Source organism: Manacus vitellinus, unplaced genomic scaffold (assembly GCF_001715985.3).
Source record: "Manacus vitellinus isolate BGI_N305 unplaced genomic scaffold, ASM171598v3 scaffold_5_pilon, whole genome shotgun sequence".
Taxonomy (NCBI): domain Eukaryota; kingdom Metazoa; phylum Chordata; class Aves; order Passeriformes; family Pipridae; genus Manacus; species Manacus vitellinus.
The window spans coordinates 19,388,935-19,408,829 of NW_021940682.1; the positions used below are offsets into that span (position 1 = coordinate 19,388,935).

Consider the following 19,895-nt stretch of genomic DNA (forward strand, 5'->3'; position numbering starts at 1 on the left):
TAGCCCTCAGTGCTGTGCTCTGCATTGGCAGCTAGAAGGGTGTTTTGGCTACTGCTGAGCACAGCACCAACACTGTAACATTCCTTCCTCAGCTGAGGACAAGATCCCAGGAGGGGACCCAAGTAGGCCAGCTGACCCAAACTGACCAAAGGGATGTTCCATACCATATGACGTCAGCTCAGATATAAAAGCTAAAGCACAGAGTAGGAGGGTGGGCATTCATTGTCTAATGGCTACCTACTGAGAAACTCTCACACGTACTGAAGCCCTGCTTCTCGGGAGTGGCCGACCACTGCTGCTCATGGGAAGCAGAGAATAAACCCTGCTATCTTTCGCTTCTGCACGCGCAAGCTTCACTTTGCTTTTTGCTTTAAGTAAACTGTCTTATCTCAACCCACGAGTTGTTTCCTTTTTTCCACCTTACTCTCTCCCCTGTCCCTCTGGGAAGGGGAGTGATAGAGAGGCTGGGTGGGCACCTGGTGTCCAGCCAAGGTCAACCCTCCACATCATCATACACCACTGACATGGGGATTCTTGAATGCACTATATACATAAATCCAGCTGTGTGGGAGACGAGTTCTCGCTAAATGAATGATCCAAGTGGAAGAGACAAGAGGTAACACAGCACTTGCCTCCCTGCTGTGGCAATCATGGTATTGGGCAGTTACTTTGCATCCCTTCCAACTCCTGACTTCTTCCTCTGCCTTGGGGAGCTGTGTTTCCTTCATAAGCAAGAACAACTTCTTTCTGTTATCAGTTCTTTGCATTGGCCTAATCTCTGAGAAAGGTTTCTCAGCTCTACCCCTCTTAGGCTCCCTGTCCAAGGCCTAGTCTCTCAAGCCTTGAGAGACATTGCAGTCACTATTTGAGAGGAGCATCCATACTTCATGCCAAAGGATGCTGAGCCAAGTATGAGTCAAGCCTACTGCATGCATCTAGTACAGCAGAACAAAGATGGCTCATATACCTTGCCTGCAAAGTCCCCATTTCCTGTATACCAGTACTGTGACCCCTGAGGAATGTCTGAGGTCAATACACAGACATTAGCCTTTCCCTCCAATGTAGTGTGGAATATCCCCTGTCTTGCAAGGCAACTTTCTACTGCCCTTCTGCAACATCTTAGGCTCATTCATTTCTGCTACCCCATCTCAGAGCTGCTGTACCCAGTGCTGTTCTGACTCCAAACCTTCCTAGAAATCTCTCATCCAGGTGGAAATATCTGTTGATGATGGGTCTAGTTCCATGGGGAATGATTTTTAGCAACCAACCTGGTTGGTTGCTAAGCCTAAGTTAAACTCAGAGAAAGTAGATTTTTTAAGCTTACTCAGAAATATAGAGACTTCATTCTCAAGTGAAAGACAAGAGGAGTGAGAAACAACATATTTGAGTAAAAATTCAGGCTATTCACTTTCTGCTTTATTTAGTAAAATAAATGGAAAAGTTCATGTGACATCATGCAACCAATCCATTTGTAGTGTCAGGAAAGGCTGACAGTGGATCTCAGCATATCACCAAAAGCCAAGAGAATGAGGGAAACAGATCCCTGGGAACTACTAGCTTTACCTCTGATATTGCCATTTTGCTACGCCACTCTTTGCTCCAACAGAGTGGCATGGAAGGACACATCGTAAGGCAATACCAAAGGTGCTGGAGTACTGAAAAGAAGTGAACTGGAACCAACAAATGAGAAGAGATAAGAGATTTCTGGAGAGGATAGACAGCACATATATACATAGAATGGTGATGGGAATACATGACCAACTTGGTTCAGAAATTGTCGAGCTGCAGGGTGAAGTGAACTCTTAATACACCAGAATAAGATGATTCTGGGCACAGTCATCCTGTTGGCTGAGAAAGAATCAGAGTTCCTCATTGAGGGGCTTCTCAGATTCATCTTCTTTCTAAAACACATTAGAGGCATGAAATCAGTTTTGATGTTACTTGGTTTCTCAGTATAGTGATAAAAGAAAAATAACTCAAATGCCTCCCTCTGCTGTCTATGCCACTGCCCTGCCTATCTCATTTCCACTTTACAACACAAAACCTCTGTGCTATAGGAAGATGAATTTTAACAGAGAAAACTCTTAACACTGAATGAACATGGAGATTAAATTGCCCCTCTCCCAGCAGAGACCTCTACTAGAGTCCTAAGCCCCCATCTGTATACTCTGTTCTGTAGCCTTCCCGATAGATTTCACTCCTATCCACGCCATTTTTCTCTCACCCACTCTCATATGCGGCCATTCACCATCCCATTCTCAGCATTCAAAGGCACCCTTCACTTTGTCTCCCCAGCTGCTGTTCCTATATGATAGATGCTTCACAGAGACCTTCAGAGGTCAGTGAAATCTTCTTGTTGTAGATGAAGAAAGAGGCTCTGCAAAGATATCCATCTCTGTTCTGCCCTAGATCAAATGCTTTACTCATATTCAGGTGCAAATGTATGTGGAAGAGAAGGTGGCAGGGATGGGAAGGAGTTCAAGAAACCGAAGTCATCTTCTTCAAGAGCCTTGTGAACAACAGCATTATCCTACAAGATCCCGGTTTCCCATACAGGACCCACCTTCTTCATTCTTTGTATGAAACGATTACAGAAGTCCTTCACATGCTCAATGGAGATTTCATCCACAGTCATCACATCATGCTCATCATCTGGTGTGTGGAATATAGCCAGAGCTGGCAGCTGGGACTTCTTCAGCTGGAAGTATGACACTACTGGTTCATTGCTCTTCAAATTGCTGTCTAACAGGATAAAGAGAATCTGTGATGGAAACAGGAAAGGAAATGTGAGAAAAACAGAAGATGAGAGAGAGAGCAGATCCCCAAACAGCAATCATATGAAGATTAACAGTGATTTTTTTTATAAAAAGTTTGAGAAAACTATCTCTGTTAGAACAACACTTTCCTCTGCCACAATTTAGCAGCTCCATGCAGTGCGTTTTTCTGTATTAAGTCCAGACTTACACTACCAACCAAAATGTCTTCTTTCACCTTCTTTAAAAATATATCTGCAGTATGACAGGAAGGCAGTCTCCACTTCTATTCTCTTAATAGATAAGGAAACAAGATGTCCTATCTTAGCAGCACATGTCAAAGAAGTTGACTCTTCTACTTGCACGTTATTTGCATAAGATGCTCACATACATGCAAGACCAAGAGCGGCAGAAAATGTTTTGGTGTGTGAAGAATCAAACTCAATTGCAAGAACCTGGGAGTGAAGTACAGGACAACAAGGATAAGAAGATGAAACCACCAAACACAAAAAATGTATTTAAGTTAGCTGCAGTGAACATAAATGAAGATGCAATCATTTGGGAAACAGAAGTTGCTGGCAAGACACCAACTTCCGTACAGCCCAACTCAGTGAAGGGTTGTTCAGACCTGGGGAGAGAAGCCCAGTAATGAATAAGTCAGGATGAGAATGACCTACAGTCTTCTGTGCTCCCAGATATTCTTGGAGAACAAGATCAAGCCAAGGATTAGGATTATTCTGAGATGATTCAATAGTAAAAATATATCATAATTGGTGACCAACTCCATGATTTCAGTTTAAAAGCTAAGTTTCAGCCTAGATTGTAGAGGTGTAGTAGGAATTAGCACAAACTTAAAATTCTAGAATCTGAAATATTACCAATAAAATATACAGCTATCTCAAAAATCTTTGCTGAATTATCTATTAATGCTAAATACAAAAATTATGTATAAATTTTATTAAAAAAAATATATCAATGAAACAATTTAATCAGTGACCTGATTAAATAGCATCCCTCAGCAGTTGAGATCCAAGTCAATGAAATAAACACCCAGCTAGCATGTGTCATTTTATCTCCTTTTTATCCTGTGCAGTCTATTTGGCTAGCATATTCAATGTACTTTTGGACAAAGCTATGACTTAATTGACACAAGAAAAAAGAAGAGTTTAATAAAAGAAAAGAATTGTAATGTGAAGATGATGTGCCTAATTCCCAGGCTGTGACTCATGTTTTTCTATCATTTCAATGAAGAACACTCAAGCTAGTTCAAAACTTGTTTTCTTCTCTAAAAATAAACTTGGTAAACCTCCAGTTCTTTATTTTATTAAATTTATGTTCTATAAAAAAAACAAAACAAATCTGGAAACTTTCCTAGGGAACAGCCTATGGAAAGGAAGGATAGTTAGGATGCTGTATGGTTTAACTGCAGTTATACAGAGAGATACAGAAACAGGAACAGTACTTCCATTGGATATGTGATATTTACCACTTGCAATTTCTCTTTCAAAAGCCAACTGCGCCCCAAGGGAAACAAGTTAGTGAACAGACAGGTTGTGGGAAACTTCTCTCAGAGTTTTAATTCATCTTTTTTGCAAGATAAAACACCAAGCTAAAGAATGGTCAAAAATTTGAGGTTCACAGGTCTAAAGACCTGAGCTAAGTGGCTTTCAGATGGAACAGCAATACTTAATGTTTTAGAGCTCTCCTTCCAACCAGCAAGCTGGAAACAGAAGCCATTGCTGGAGAGGAAGCATTTTCAGGGGGTTGTTACAGGAAATGGTACCACATTTTCAGCAGTTCATTCACAGACTTTTGGGTTTCTCTATGAAAGATTCACCAGACAACTGTATCTTTTCAATCAAATGTTAAACAAGAGGTTATTAAAAAAAGGCATTTAGAATACCTAGGTTCATAAATGGTGTCATTTTCTATACAAAACCTCCTTCACCTTTAAAACAGATGAATAACATTTTAAAATGGCAATATAAATAAATGTTAGTCAATATTCTTCACTTTATCAAGCTTCCAGTCTTTGTTAAAGACCCCAAAAACTAAAAAGCTGTACATATTTTATCCATGAATACAAAAAATAGAGTAAGAATAAAAGAATAAAAATGTTGGGGTTTAGAATTTCAAATACCTTCTTCCTTACAGAAGCAAATGGAAACACACAAACTGAGGAATTTATTTTATTCCGAGATTCTCATCCAGCTCTATTCATAAAGAATAAATGCAGTGATCATGGAAAATTATAATGACCATGAGGCAAGATTCATATTGCCCAACCTCTGCCATCCAGATCCTAGCCTTGTCTCAGTCAGCCATTTAGGTAACCTCTACAATAAACAGTGACAAGCACTTTATTCCACCTATTTTGGAAGGGAAGATATGGCTGTCCTTCTCAATCAGTGCTGAAAAGAGCCTAAAACCTTTGCTCAGACGACTCACCAAAGCTATAATTCATCAAAACAAAAATACCACTTATAATGGCAACTCTTTTATCATTGCTAGAAACCAGTTAGTTCCATCCCAAACAGAAAGTTCACTTTCCATTTCATACTCTCCTGTATAATAATTGGTTGAGTTTTTTTTCATTCTGAAATTATTTCCATGAAATTGTTTCATTTTGTTGCAAACTTCTTGCCTTATTTCAGAGATCTGCTGCTACAGGCAGTGATGGATATCCTTCATGGATGACAAACTCCTGACACAAACTCTCTACTCCACACATGATATTATCTTTGCACTGTCACCTGCGATAAGCTCTCTTTCAGAAAATTTGTACACTGATACTGTTTTGGTGTGTTGACAACTTGATTCCTAGCCCAGCGCTTTTAGAACATCGAGTTCCTAGTAAATACTAAGATATGGAATGATGTTATTGCCCAAGGAATTAAAGTTAATTGAAAATAGCACTGCAATGGTAATAACCAATCTAACATTGCTTAGTTTTTTCTAACAAAGATAAACAGGAAGGATGATCAAGCCTCGTATCCAGTGTTTGACTTTGAACTTCAGAGAACCGCAGTCTTCATTCTTGGAGAAGACTGTATAAGCAAAAAGATCAAATTCTGAAGTTTGAATAATGTCTTACATAGCTTACAAACTGCATCAAAGTAAAACTAAAACATCAGTCTTGAATAAAAAAAAAAGTGTAGAAACAACTTTACTGTAGATATCTTAAGTGACATAGAAAATCCATATTTACAGGCTCCTCTGTTTATTGCTAAAAGAGGCATCTCTAAATATTATCTCTCTCAGTTCTGGAGCCAGCAATGTCTGATAAGAAAAATAAAAAGTGTATGGATGACTGTCTGCAAGAGAAAAGGCATCATCTTTTCATTTCAATGGAAGAAGTCCTGAAGGACACTCAGAAGTTTCTCAGAACCCATTTCTAAATGGACCTACATACAAATTAAAAGAGAGTTTGCAAACATCTCTACCCAAAACATTTTCACATTGGAAACCAATTGCATCAGTTGCAGCAAAAGCTGCTTTTGTTATTCCCAACATCACACTATTGAAACTTCTGCCAATACCCATGAGATACACCAGCTGTAATTATCATGCTATACTCTGATCCTGTAGCAAAAAAACTGAAAATTATTATGCTAGTTTGGCCCAGCAATGCAAACCCTGACATTTTCTTTCCAGTAGAAAACCTGGACTCTTGGCAGTACTTTCTTAAATAAGCACGTATTTAATTGCAGTGGGATCCGTCCAAGAAGGCTGGTGGATTCACTCCTGCAGCTGCAGTGCTCTTGAACTCTGTTCACTGTTTCCACCCACAATTGGTTCTCAAAGTCTGCTAGAAAACTACCATATTTCTTCTTATTGTTGTCAGCTTATGCTGGCTTAGCATCATCTACCATTTGCTTTTTCCTCTCCAGCATTTTACAGCACCCAGGTTCCACAATAAAATCTGGAGGAATCTAGACTGCCTTCAGGCCCTCACTGCTGCTCAGGGTGCAGTTCAGGCTGTTTTCAAGTAACAGTCCTCACCATACAGCTTCATGGATCCTCCAGATGAAAATCTCAGCTTCCTCTCAGGCAAGAATGAGAAGATCATAAACCAGAGATGAAAGGAGGACCATAATCCAGGAACTGGCAGGTGAATCACTTCTTCATGATCCATTATTGGTTGGACTTGATGATCTTAAGAGTCTTTTCCAACCAAAATGATTCCATGATTCCCTGATTTTCTTCACTATTTGGAGTCAGCCACTCAGCAGCAGCAGTAGTTCCTCTTCACCTCTCCATCAATCCAAGCAACAAGTTTCTCTTTTCCCTCCCACTAGCAATAATAATGACAAAGAGTATTCTTCCATCAGATGGCAACAGAGATGTGTGATGGGATAGGTACCCCTTCTCCTGCTTGGGAACCCTCTCGAGGCTCTGTTTGTGTTTTGCATTGGCCTGTACAGAAATTGCAACACACACCAAGCATTCCCACTCCATTCTGGCACTCTGGCTGTAAAGCACTGTACAGTGGTACATGCTCACAGGCAGCCTGAACACCACTCCACAGCAATGATTCCTTGCTCAAACTACTGACAGCACTAATCCTGCAGCACAAGCAAGCCTTCCACCACTATCCCACAGGATATGAATCATTCACTGGTAATCTCTAATAAAATTCAAGTCAATAATCTTGCATTAATTCTCAGACAATCTGCAAGCCACAAAAAGGCAAACTTTACTCAATTCTTTACTTGTTTTGAAGTAAACCTCAGTTAAGTTGGTAGTCCTGACAACAGACAACTCCATTTAGGAAAATTAGCTAGCAGAGATTATCATGGTATTATGCAGTGGTTGCTTCTGATACACCAACTAATTCATGTCTTTCTAAATAACAGAACAATGGAGACAAACCTAAATGGGTATATGACCCTGCTTACTCCTTGCTGTCCAGATCTAAAAGCCAAGCAGAGCTCTCTTGCTGTTTTCTAAGAGGGCAATTCAAAACACGGTTTACTCCTCAAAGTGCCATTCCTCCGGGAAAAACAACTTATTTTCATCTCTGTGTCCTGCAGTAACACTGCAGTAAAGCAGAAATAATTAGTCAAATTCCCACATCTTTATTCTTTTATGTTTTACTCTGGCAAACTTCTAGACTGATTTGGTGGGAAACTTGCCTGTACGAATAAAAAAAAGTTAGATTTGGCTTGCTGAAAATTTATAAACTATCTGGACTTCAGTACAACATTTTATCCAATGTTTTGTGAAGTATTTCTAGGAAAATTATTCCCCTTTTCTCAGATCTAGGTGTATCACATGAAAACTAGATGCAGCTGCATCAGCAAAGGATAGCAGTGCTAAACAGCAATTTGTTAGAAGACTTAGCTGCTTGGGGGAGACCTGTGTCAGACTGCTGCTCATGAAGGACAGTGACAATAGTATTAATATAACACAAATCTCACATGAGATTAATAGAATTTTTCAGATAAATGAGGGGTTTTTTATCACTACATACTCACCAAAGCAAAACCCTTCTAAAGGGACCTTTTGACTTTGATGCCTAGTTTCTCCCTAGTCTCTTGCCAATGGGTAGGGAAGATGGCAAGGTCTGAAGTAGTCCTGCCATAAACATGTCTCAAGACTTTTGGGGGTGCATGGTCCTGAGATGGCCCCAGAATTTGAAGGTGAGGATATACTTGATTTCTAATCTGCCCATTTAGTGCCAAAAAAAGAGGCATGCAGATGTTCTAGTTATCAAACCCCAACTCTTTCCAGCTCCACACTTCTCAGAGGAAGATCTCCGCCTGCCTCTCAGCTCAGTTGTCCCCACTGCTGTGATCTTCTGCCCACTCTCATCTTCCCCAAATGCCTTCCTGTTGCTCCGAATTCTCCTTTGCTTGCCAGTTTATTCCTCTGTTCCTCAGACACAAATTCCTCCATAATCCAGCTGCTTGGCAGAGAATCAGCCATGGGTTGATTTACTATTCGGGGAGCTCTGTACACAAGGGATGGGAACTAGGCAAAATTTCTCTCAAACATCCCATCTATCTCATCGCCTTTGTGTGCAAAATTCAAGAAACCCACTTCCAACTCCTTTAAAATAGCCATTTCCCCAGGATCCTACCAGAAGTCTAAGGGTTAAGAAACACTGACGTTATTTGTTATCTGGTCACTTATATAAGGCTCCTTGGCATCTTGTGTGCTGTATATACAAATTAACCTCTCACATCAGTGGAATGCAACCATCACCAGACTGAAGTAGAGCAGCTGTTTGTCATCAACTAGTACAAGGGAACAAAACTGGACCAGAAGCAATGAAATACACAATGTTCCACCAAGAGAGAAGAGGAGCAGGATAGAGAGGATATTTTCCCCGCAAGGAGACAAACTGGCAAACGGTGAACAGAACCAACTCCTCCACTTAATTACCCAAATAATCTTCTTTTCCTGCTACTTGATCTTTGCTCTCATAATGCACAGAGGAGATTATGCCCTCCCCATTCATGGCAGAAATTATTGTATTTTTTTTCTCCCTTCTCTTTGTCTCTGTTTGGACTCACCTTTCCCTTGAAGAGCTCTGCTGCTGCCCGAAACTTGCGCATTCGCTCAGGGTGCTTTGGGGACATCTTGTCTGTGATCAGGAGGAGGTTAAACTGGAGCGAACTCTGCATCACACCTACTGCTGTCTGCCCATCACAGAGAGAAAAACACACACAGACAAGGAGGTTGAGAACATTCAATTTGTATTGGATGCAGTGTCAGAGGGACATCAGTCCTCCTGACTTGGTTGAGGTTTCTTTGCAAATCAACATCACAAGCAGGACAGGTTTCTTCAAAGCAGGAGGGTTCCAATCTGGGTTCTTTGTGGAAGCACTTAATCCCCTGATTTTGCTTATTCCTAAAATGAGTATCTGAAGACCACAAGGGTTCACTACTGTCCTCAAGATAGTTAGTGATTAGGTAGGGGAACTGCCTATATAAAGCAAGCTAAAGACTAGAGCAAGGATGTGGAGAGTAAAGGCCAGCAAACAGTGAATATAAGGGTGTTCTAAATCACTGAGGTCCAGCATCCAGCTGAAACGGAAGCAAGAAAGTGGGAAGGATTTGTTGTGTCAAGGTTGGTGTCTCCCCTTACTTCTTTTCTTTAGTGTTAGGCTGTGCATAGGATGAGAATGAGTCCAGAGTTTCAGCAACCCCAGGGCCTGGGCACTCCAGAGTGCTGAGGGTTAAAATTGCCTTGGCAGTCCCACAGTGAGAAGACCTGGAGCCAGCTGTCTCTCGCTCCAGGCAAGGGCCAAGCAGGCAATCAATACACACTGGCCCTCTGTGAGGAGACCGGGCTGGCACTGCCCAAGAAGCCACCGCACCATCTCGATGAACTCACTCACTCGTCATCTCACTTCTCCTTCCGTCTGCTTCCTGCAGCCCTGCAGCCTCTCCCTCAAATTAAACACTAACGGGGCCAGACCTGCTGCCTCCCCCGTGCCACCGAAACCACAGAGGCACAGACTGTACAGCTCCTGGCCAACAGGAGCAGAAAGTTTCCACAGGCTCCAGGAGTAACAAGGAAGGGGTCAGGGAGTGCATGCTGGCAAAGGCAGTGCACTACAGAGCATCTAGTTTTTGGCAGACGAGACTCTGCTGCTAGCCTAATGTTTATCAGACATTTTGTATTCCTTCACTCCTCTGCTGGTGCACAGCTGAGGCAGGGGAGAGTAAAAGGGATACAAACTAAGGCTGGAGAACATTAGGGAACCTCATGGGAGAGGACGAGGGGGAAGGTGAGGGTGAAGTCAGCCAGCACCAAGGGCCATGACAAGGCTGGGCTGACAGTGGACAGGGCTGGAGCAGCAGGTCCTCCAGCAGCTCCACACAAAGGTGTGCTTGTCCACACAACTTTGTGCAAGAGCAATTAGCAGAGCTCATCAACATGGTCAGGTCATATCTGACTCTCCTGGTAAGCCCACAGGGTAAGCATTGCCTAATAATGCCTTAAGTATGGAAGAGAAACAGTAAGGGCCCCAGAATGGGGAGTGAAACTCTTGGCAGCACTCGGTGCAATCCATGTGACCCCATCCTCTGCTGACCAGCAGCATTCTTGGATGCAAACAGCATATGCACCGGGAAAAAATATTTACAAAAACCCAGGCTACCTTAGGGGAGCTAGGAGGGCTTTGGGCCAGAGACTGCAGGAGGCACTGTTAATTGCAGCACCTTGATAGCACTCCAGAGTGTCTGGAGAAAAACCTAACAACTTGTGCACTGACAGTCAGGGTGGAGGGGACCAGCTGAACAGCTCATGACTTCTCGGTCAGGGACACAGCCTGGGTGCCAAACAGGACACCATGCAGTGAGAACCCAAAGCATCAGCAGAAACACATGAACAAAGACTTATGATCTAATGAATTGCAAACGGATGCAATGGGAGTTCCAAAGGTTAAGAAGGTCTGGGCAATTATAGAGCTAACAAGAACATCCCCGCCAACATGACCTGGGTGCTCTCAAAGGGCTTTGAGGAGAGTGGGGCAGGATATAGCAGTCCCCAGAAACATTCTGTTATTTTAAAATGCATTTTTCACATCGCTTATGAAGATGAGAAAGCAAATCCACTTCTTTGGGACGTGTTTTTTTGTTTTGGTTTGGTTTGGTTTTTTTTATTAAAGAAAAAAGACAAACTTCAACAGTATTTCATTGTGGAAACAAAAATTTTACATTTTCAAAGAAAAAAGCTCTCCTACTTGGGGGCTGTGACTGAAATGCGTATTGTATCAGTTCTCTTAGATGATCCTTGGGATCAACTTGAAAAGATATAGCTCTGAAACAGGTTGGGCCATTCCCCTTTGATTAAAATGAGCCTGGTCAGCACTGTTGTAGCTATCCAGAAGGCCACAAAATACCCCATCAGCAATGATAAATTCTCAGCCTTGCAGCCACTGGGGCTTCTAAGACCTATTGACTCCACAGCAGTTAGCCCAGTGAACTGCTGAGATTTCAGAGAAGCCTAAATCCTTGATCACCCTCTACAGCAGGGGAAACCACTGTGACCCTGCCAGTGGCAGTCAGATGGGTGAGCCAGAGAAGATGGCCAACATGGAAGCATCCTAAGCCTGATTTTGTGTGTGTGTGTGTGTGTGTGTTGCAGGTGTGGGGTTTTGTTGTTGTTGTTGTTGTTGTTGTTGTTCCTGAACAGATGAATTCTGGAGTAAGGGATGGAGGGGACGTGAAAAATTTTGCTTGGGAAGATCCCAACCTGCTCTTGAATATGCAGTCAAATATCTAGACTTACATCACACCCTGTCCAGTGAGTGAGGAAAAAAAGCCTGCCTTCTGGGAGTGGGTCATTTGAGTTTCCATGTTTCTCAAGGCTTCTAAGCCAAAGAGAGGAGATTCTGGTTGAGGTGAGTCTGCAGGCATGGCACAACATGGCAAATGTCCATGTGAGGAAGCAGCACTGCCTGCAGGAGTGGTAAGGAATGGAGCGCTCTGCCCATCAACATCCCAAATTTACTGGAAGGCTAAAGGAACTGCCATGACTCCCTTCCTTTCCCACCCCACCCACACACCCCAGCAAAGCATCTGCTTCCAGGCCACGTATGGAGAAGCAGTGAAGAGCTGCACGGCTCCCTCAACCCCATCCACCCTTACACACATCTGGGTATGCAAATTCTTGGGCCCAGGGACACCCATGAGAAGGCCAAGTGCAAGGGTGAGGGCTGCAGGGAGCTGCTAATTACCACAGGGTTGTACTCTGTCACCAGGCGGAGCTCATTCAACCGAACGAAACGAGTCATCTTCTCAGTATCGACATCTTCGTTGTTCATATCCAGATTCCTCCGGTCATTGTCTGCCTGAAGACATGTAAAGACACCTACAGTCACAGCTGTCCTCTCCTCTCAGCACCCCCTCCAGAGGCACTGATGGTACTCACTCACAGACACACGAACCTTCTGGGACACCGCCATCCTCTCTCCATTACAACATAATTCCCACCTCTCCCCACCACCACTTCTGGAGGTCTAGAACCTACAGAGGCCAGTCTGCACTTTAAGATCTTCCATCCTTTTTCAGTGTCCCATGTACAAGGCAAACTCATGGCATAGCAGAAATCACTTAGGACTCCAGCCTTCCCTATACGATCGGCTTCTGCTGCACCGGAGACAGGGAGGATTAGCTGACAAAGTATTCTAGGCACTGTGGAAAGAGATCATTAAATAACCTAACTCCTCACATAGATTTTGGCTTTACATCCCTTTTAAAAAGTCTTTGTCTGCTTATTCTGTTTCTTCTACAAGTAATAAACATTGGCATGGACCTGTATGGAATTCCTGGAAACATTGTGCAAGTAAGAAATCTCTCCAATAAAAAGAGGATTTTTCTTCCAGCACAGCAGGAAAAAAAATAAAAAAAATCAAGTCCAGCATGTCTTAGTTTTAGAGGAAAATCCATCCTGCTGCATATCTTCCCACACTCCTTTTCCCCAGAATGATGTGATTTTATTGAGGTTTTCATGACCTGGTAAACACAAAAGAAGCAGGCAACCATCGAATGATAGCTAAACCGTCCGAGTTTAGGGGCAGAGTTCCTGTGCAGCACCAGCACAGGAAGTGACTGAGTTAAGCCATGGGGACACTGGGCCCTGGTATGAAATAGGACCAAAGTTTGGGATTTGATGGCCATTGATACACATGTTGAATGAGGTTCTTGGGGCTAAGGAGAGACCCATATGCACACTCCAGATTTTATTCCCCACATCTGTACAACGTCTGAAAGTGTTTGTGTTAGTTTTTCCTGTGGGGTGCAGACATTTAAAGTCATTTTTGCTGCTCTGTGGTCACTGGCAAGGTCTTTTATATCAATCACTCGCCCTGTATTACAACCCAAGCTGGTGCTTTTCAAACTGTGTGGCCCAATTGCTCTTACAGATTTTCCTTCTGCATAACATGAAACAGTAGTTCTGCTCAAGTAAGTAAGATCAGGACAGTGCAACACCTGGGCAGGTGACATCAGACAGGCCTTGGGAAACAATCTAAAGCACCCTGGACTCTACAGAAAGTATTCTCTTGACTTTCATGGGCTTCTGAAAACATCTGATTTCCATTTTGGGATAATAACATCTTGAATCTGCACCCAACATTTATGTTCTTAAGAAAATAAGGATGGAAAATAGCCTGCATCTAATAGTTGAAGCTGTAGTCAAAATGTCTTTATCACTCCATATAATTAGGCTGTTAGCATCTGTTAATTATGTTCTTTTTAGGTCCATCAGGCCAGATTCCTCACTAGAATAAATCAGTTTTCTTACGCTATATGCAGAGAAGTCTCACCAGTTGACAGCAGTCCCTCCTACTACTGTAATTATGACTTAAACTTCTAAGCATTATAAGTGTTTCATACTCTGCAAAAAGCAAAGAAAAAATTAATTTACGCCTCTGATTCACTTCTATCCTGGTCATGCATCTTTGTATTGTTCAAATGAGTATTTGATTCCAAGTTCCTGTATCCGTTCTTTTAAAATTCCTTTTTATCTCTGACCGCTAACTCCTACACATTATCCAGCACAATATGAAATGAAAAATAATGTGTCTGATAATTTAAGAAAAATTGACAATCAGACAAGTGAACTGTCAACCACATTTAAACCTGACTAGTGTATTATTTTCCTGGCTGTTTTTTTTTCTATTAAACAAGAGTTCAGTCACAAAAACTGGATTCCAAACGAAGAATATTCAATATAATCCAAATTCCAAGAATCCAAACACTTTCTTTTATCAAACACTCTTCCAATGCAGTCATCCTCACTATCTGCCACAGCACAAAAACAAAGGATGTTTTCAGTACTTTTGGAAGAAAACCACCATGACTAAAAACCAAAACTGAAAAGGGTGTTGCTTAGAAATTGCAACATCTACACACAGTAAATAAATGGTTAAATAAAAGGACCTGCCTACCTATTGCTCACTCTTAGATCATTCTTTTTAAATTATTTGGATAATGTCAGTGGTAAACACAGTGCAGGAAATGATGAGAAAGAACAGAGAACAAACTGTCTTTGTCCAATCTTTGTACAACCTAGATCTAGAACTTGGCCAAGCTGGCATATTTAGTTTCCCTAGAACATGTAGTGTGCCCCCATTTCTCCTCACCCCATGCACTTAGAGCTCTGGTGACACAACACTTCACTGGCTCTTAGGATTTCTTGTGCTACCTGGGGCCCCTCTGCTCTTCAGATATACCTACCTCTCCTCAAGTGCCATGCTTGTGTGAAAAGGGGCAACACAAGGAAATTGATATAACCAGTAGAACATTTGCTCTTAGCTTTTCTTGGTATTCTTGAAGCAAGTACGTGGCCATTTCCAGTATCATCTCCTTAAATTTCAGCAAACATAGCTACAAGTGAAGCACCAGCACATACAGTGGGGTCAACAAAAATTTGATCTTGCACAGTCTCCATACCTAAGAAACTCTAAAGTAACATTTCTAATGGGTCCATGACCAAAGCTTATTTAGGGACTAACTCTGCAAACCACAGTGTAGGAGACAGAAAAGAGCATTTGGGATTTCTTTTGGTGGCAGAGCATCTGTAACTGCAGAGACCCAGCTGGATCTGTTTTCAGTCATGATGGAAAAGTTTTGTATGCTAGGAGACAGCTTTGCCTGCCTGAAGTGACACTTGGCAAGATTTGATATCAAGCCTGCTGTGTTGATCCATTGTAACATGGGCTCTCGACACTTTTCATGTGTCTCAGGACCCTTTCCGAAACTACGGAAATCCCATCCAAGTTAATGCCGAGCTCCAGGCAGGTCATGCAGAAACACAGACATTGCTCTTTGCAGAGCACTGGGTGCTGAACCAGATCCATAGGGCAAACACTTAAAAAGGCAAATCTCATCAGATGTGATAAATGTTCCATGTCTCAGTGACGGGCACTCTGCAAACCAAAAGCAAAAGCCCTCTTTGGGGCAGGAAGCTATACCGATGTGCTTTGAGGTGGGCAGGCAGCCTGACTGCCAACGACAAGCCTTTTTTTGGCTTGCTCTAAGGAGAGGTGAGCAGCTTCAATGTTTTTTACTACTACCTCCCAGAGATCTCCCTTCTGTGCCGTGACTGCGGGCACCTTGAAAGTGCTTGTCCTAGAGCCCCTCTCACCCATGCCAACGTGAGGGGGCCCCAAAATCAGAGTGCTCGTGCTGAGAAACAGTTTTTTGCCTGGCAGCGTGTTCCCCGGGAGCTGCTCGAGGTCGTGTGTGCCCCCCGCCCCACGCCACGCCGCAGTGCCCACGCACCCTGCGGAACAGCGTGACCGTGTTCGCCGAGACGCCGTAGTGGGACAGGACGGCGGGGCTGGTGCTGAGGCCGAAGGGCACCTCCGGGATCCGGCCGGCCGTCAGGCGAAACTGGGACGCTTCGGCGCTCTCCGGTTCCTGCGGAGGCAGAGGGAGGGCAGTGAAGGGCCGGGCGGTGACGGGCCGGGCGGTGAAACGGGCCCGGGCAGTGAGGGCCGGGCGCGTGACGGGCCGGGCGGTGACGGGCCGGCGGTGACGGCCGGGCGTGACGGCCGGGCGGTGACGGGCCGGCGGTGAAGGGCCGGGCGGTGACGGGCCGAGCGGTGACGGGCCGGGCGGTGACGGCCGGGCGGTGACGGGCGCAGCCCCCCCGGGCACTCCCCGACCCCGCCGCCCGCCCCCGGGGCGGTGCGAGAGCGACACCTGCCGCCCGCCGCGCGCACCACGGCCCGGAGCGGCCCCCGCCGTCCTGCGCGGCCCGCGGGTGCGGGGGTCACGCACACGCCCCGGCCCCGGCCCCCGTCCTCGCTCTGCCGGGGCCGTCAGCAGGCGGGCGCCGAGCGCCCCTTCCGTCCCAGCCTACGGCCTGCAGTTAATTATGGCAGGGTGTGCACCCTGCCCTGCACTCCTCCCAACCCTCGCTGCCCACGCTCACGGCGAACACAAGATGGTGAAGAGCCCTTGGGCTCTCAAAAGGAAGGGGACAAACCCATAATCTGGATGTAGCACATTTAATTATGTGTGTGTGTGTGTGTGTGTGTGTAAAATAAATATATAACCCCCACAATTTTTAAGCTAACCTTGATTCTAGAGTCAGGGGTTTACAATTTTTTGAACACCTTGCATTATCAGTATCCTGTTTTCTTTTAAAAAGATATCTTAAATATATCCTTTCAAAAGTAGCTAATTCAAGCTAATTCAGCTAGTATCAAAGGATGGAAACGTGCAATTTCTCAGCAATTTGAGGTCCATTCTCTTTCTTACAGTGAGAGCATTAACTACAGCCCTAGCCTATATTAAAGCCTCCCTTGCTATTCCGCTTCCCAACTTTTTAATGATGTATTTCTGTTACCGGATATAAATTCTGAAGACATGGTCTCTGCTTGGAAATTGGTTTGTTTTTCTTTTTAGTTTGACCTGTCAGCTCAGCTGCTTGCGAGCCCAGAGTGAATGGAAAACAAAATTCTTTGTTCATTCCAAAGAAAGTCATCTCTCGCGACCTGTTTTGGAAATGCCAGAACATCAACATTGCTCTGGTGAGAGCATTAAAGCCTAGGGTGGGAATAATTTCTCAGAGTTTTGGAGCATTCCTGGGAAAGCTGGGGTTTAATCAGGCCAAGCATGGCCCTTTCTCGCAGACACTCAGGGTTTCTGGAGCAGTGTGCTGTTTTTCCACCATGGCATGCTGTTCCCAGTCAGGGAGGCCATGCTCATTATACGGGAAGCTTGCCGAGCCGCATACTGCAGTGAATTGAAAGGCTGCAGCAGAGAAATAATTTATGGCAAACAGAGAACACGGACATTATTTGGATGAATATACTCTCAGGCAGAGGGCCAAGCCTTCATGGTACACATACGTCTTTATCTACTGTTCATATCTACTGTTCAAACGCAGCCCTGTCGTGCTTCAGGCATTGAATGCCTGACACGTCGCTGGCGGCTGCAGCCTCGTGCTCCTGGCAGCTGGGGCCATACGGCAGCAGCCTCCTGTCTGGCTCTGAAGAATGAAACCCTGCAGCGGGAGGGAGGTCACTGTGGAACAAGACAAAAGAAGCCATGTCCCTGCTGTAGCTCAGGAGGAGGCTCTGGGTACAGCCCTGCCACAAGCCCAGCCAGCTACCCTGGGGGAAGTAGGCGTCTCAGCACTTTCATTCTATGTGTGTAGATTGCCTCGCTGCTTTGCACAGCTTTAGAGCTGCAAGAGCAACCCCCAAGAAGCTCCAAATGCCTGCAGGCACTGAATTTGAGGCTGGTGCTCTGTGATCAGTGCTTAAGGCCCCTGGGGCATAAGCCTCCAGCACTCACACACTTGCTGCTTACAGTGCAAGGGCAGCACCATCAGTCCTCACTCTGTGCTGGGATGTGAGATGTCAGTGCGCTATTCCGAGGGCATGATGCCCTCCCTAGCTGCCCTCCAGCCCAGACCTGTCCTCTGGCACAGGACAGAAATAGGAAGGTGCTTGCAGAAGTAGTTGTTTTTGAAAGCCTGAAGTCTTCTCTGACATGAGGCAGCGTGTGGGCAGCAGAAGAGCAGAGCTCAAAGAAAAGGCAGAAAAAGGTGCAATTTGAGGACCTTAAAAGTAATAAGTATCCTGTCAAAGAAGCCTCTGTTTTAGAGTGCTCTAAATCAATAAATATTTTTGTCTTATTTCCTGAGGAAAAATATGCATGCTCAGGGGGCAAGGGGCTTGTACCCATCACTCACTTTTGAATTCAATTTAATTTAGATAAAAAAAGAGACAGAGATCTCAAGGATATTCTGGGGAACCAAGCAGTGAGACAAAGACCATGCCTACACCTTCCCTAGGAGGAGGTTATACCTGAGCCCAAGCCATCTTGGACTTCAGAGGACCCTCACCAGCACTGCTCCAAGACAGCTTCCTCAGCCCCATCACACAGGCAGTGCCTTACTCCGTCTTTGCTGACTACAGCAAAACACTGACATTCCCACTCACCCCTCACTAACACTGTTTCTATGCTACCCACATTCTTGCTTTGCTTCCCCTGCAGCATTTCCCTTTCTCCTGCTCCAAGGGTCCTACAACCTCCTTCACCTTCCTCCCTTACTCCATCTCCCTTTCCACACAGAGACCGAATTCCCTGTATTCCCTTTGTGACATGTAACCTAATCCCTCCACATGCCTGTCAAAGCTCCAGCACCTTTCAGGACAATAGCTGCCTTTGGCAGGTGTTCACACCACATCCAGCCCCAGATTGTCATCAGTGTGGGGTAGAGATCACAACTGGCAGAGGGGAGGTGCTGTGAACACACCTGGAAGAATCCGATGACTGCCACCTCTGCACCACTGACAAAGGCTTCAGCATCTGCGATGTTGTTTAACAGGACAGGTTTCTCTGTGGTGCTGGCTGTGCCTGGAGAGGAAAGATCTGGGTTGGGCAGAGAGTACACAAAGAGCAGCTCAAAGAGGCTCCCCCAACATACACACAAGCATCCCAACCTTACAAGCTCACCTGAACGCCTCTCCTGCAAGCTCAACACAATGTTTGGGTATACCTTGGATAAGGAAGACTCCTTGCAGCAGACCCCGTGTTTCCCTGAGCCTGGAAGAAAGCTCACTTACTGTGGGATGCAGAGTCAACATCTCCAGCACATCCAGATGGGGAGCATCTGGTAAGCAGGATAACAAAGAGACACAGGAAGACAGACGTGCCCATGGTACCAGCTTGCCTTCTCCTCACCACGCCACCCGCTCCCGTCCTCTCCTTGGCAAGAGACACGTCAGCTGCTACGGGGGCCCACAGCCACTCCTGGGGTTAGTGGGAAAGGAGCAGCTGGCCCAGGGAAAAGCCTTCAGCTCCTGGGATAACCGCCTGGCTGGAGAAAGCCCCTCCCTGCTGTGTGGGCACCAGCCTTGGAGAGCTTCACTGGCACTGCCACTGGTACATCCTCATCCACAGCATTGGACATCTCGGCTGCCCCATGCCTTTGTGACCAGGCACCCCAGCTGGGTAAGAACATCCCTCTCCAAGTGGTGTCCAAGCAGGCCGGCCACGGGGACTTGGAGCTCTTGCATTAGCCCTGGGGAACAGCTGCTACGGCAGGTGTTAAACATGAGAAGGCTATTTTATAGCTCCCTGGCTTATTCAGTTGCCATCTGGGATGAGAGGTGGAGGCTGTCTAACCCTGAAGTCTACTCCCCATCACAGCCCAGACTTTGG

The 19,895-nt window shown here is 44.9% G+C and overlaps 1 protein-coding gene across 1 annotated transcript; it reads right to left on the reverse strand.

The window, feature by feature from the left end:
* Positions 1-1,397: 1,397 nt before the first annotated feature.
* On the reverse strand, positions 1,398-19,644 carry ERP27 (endoplasmic reticulum protein 27). The gene is made up of 7 exons (XM_029963429.1): positions 19,584-19,644; positions 18,988-19,088; positions 15,996-16,574; positions 12,446-12,559; positions 9,272-9,397; positions 2,564-2,761; positions 1,398-1,901 (listed from the first exon to the last, which is right to left on the reverse strand). Exons 1-7 carry the CDS (start codon positions 19,642-19,644, stop codon positions 1,860-1,862), a joined length of 1,221 nt encoding a protein of 406 aa, XP_029819289.1. The 3' UTR covers positions 1,398-1,859.
* Between the last annotated feature and the right edge of the window lie 251 nt (positions 19,645-19,895).

What these genes read in the sequence shown, in the direction of transcription:
- ERP27 (XM_029963429.1), bottom strand. Translation starts at nt 19,644, where the DNA reads ATGTCCAATGCTGTGGATGAGGATGTACCAGTGGCAGTGCCAGTGAAG. An exon ending in CAGTCATCGGATTCTTCCAG is followed by an intron (nt 16,575 to 18,987) that starts GTGTGTTCACAG and finishes TGCAGGCCGTAG; the next exon opens with GCTGGGACGGAAGGGGCGCT. An exon ending in CAGAGCTCTTCAAGGGAAAG is followed by an intron (nt 2,762 to 9,271) that starts GTGAGTCCAAAC and finishes TTTCCATCACAG; the next exon opens with ATTCTCTTTATCCTGTTAGA.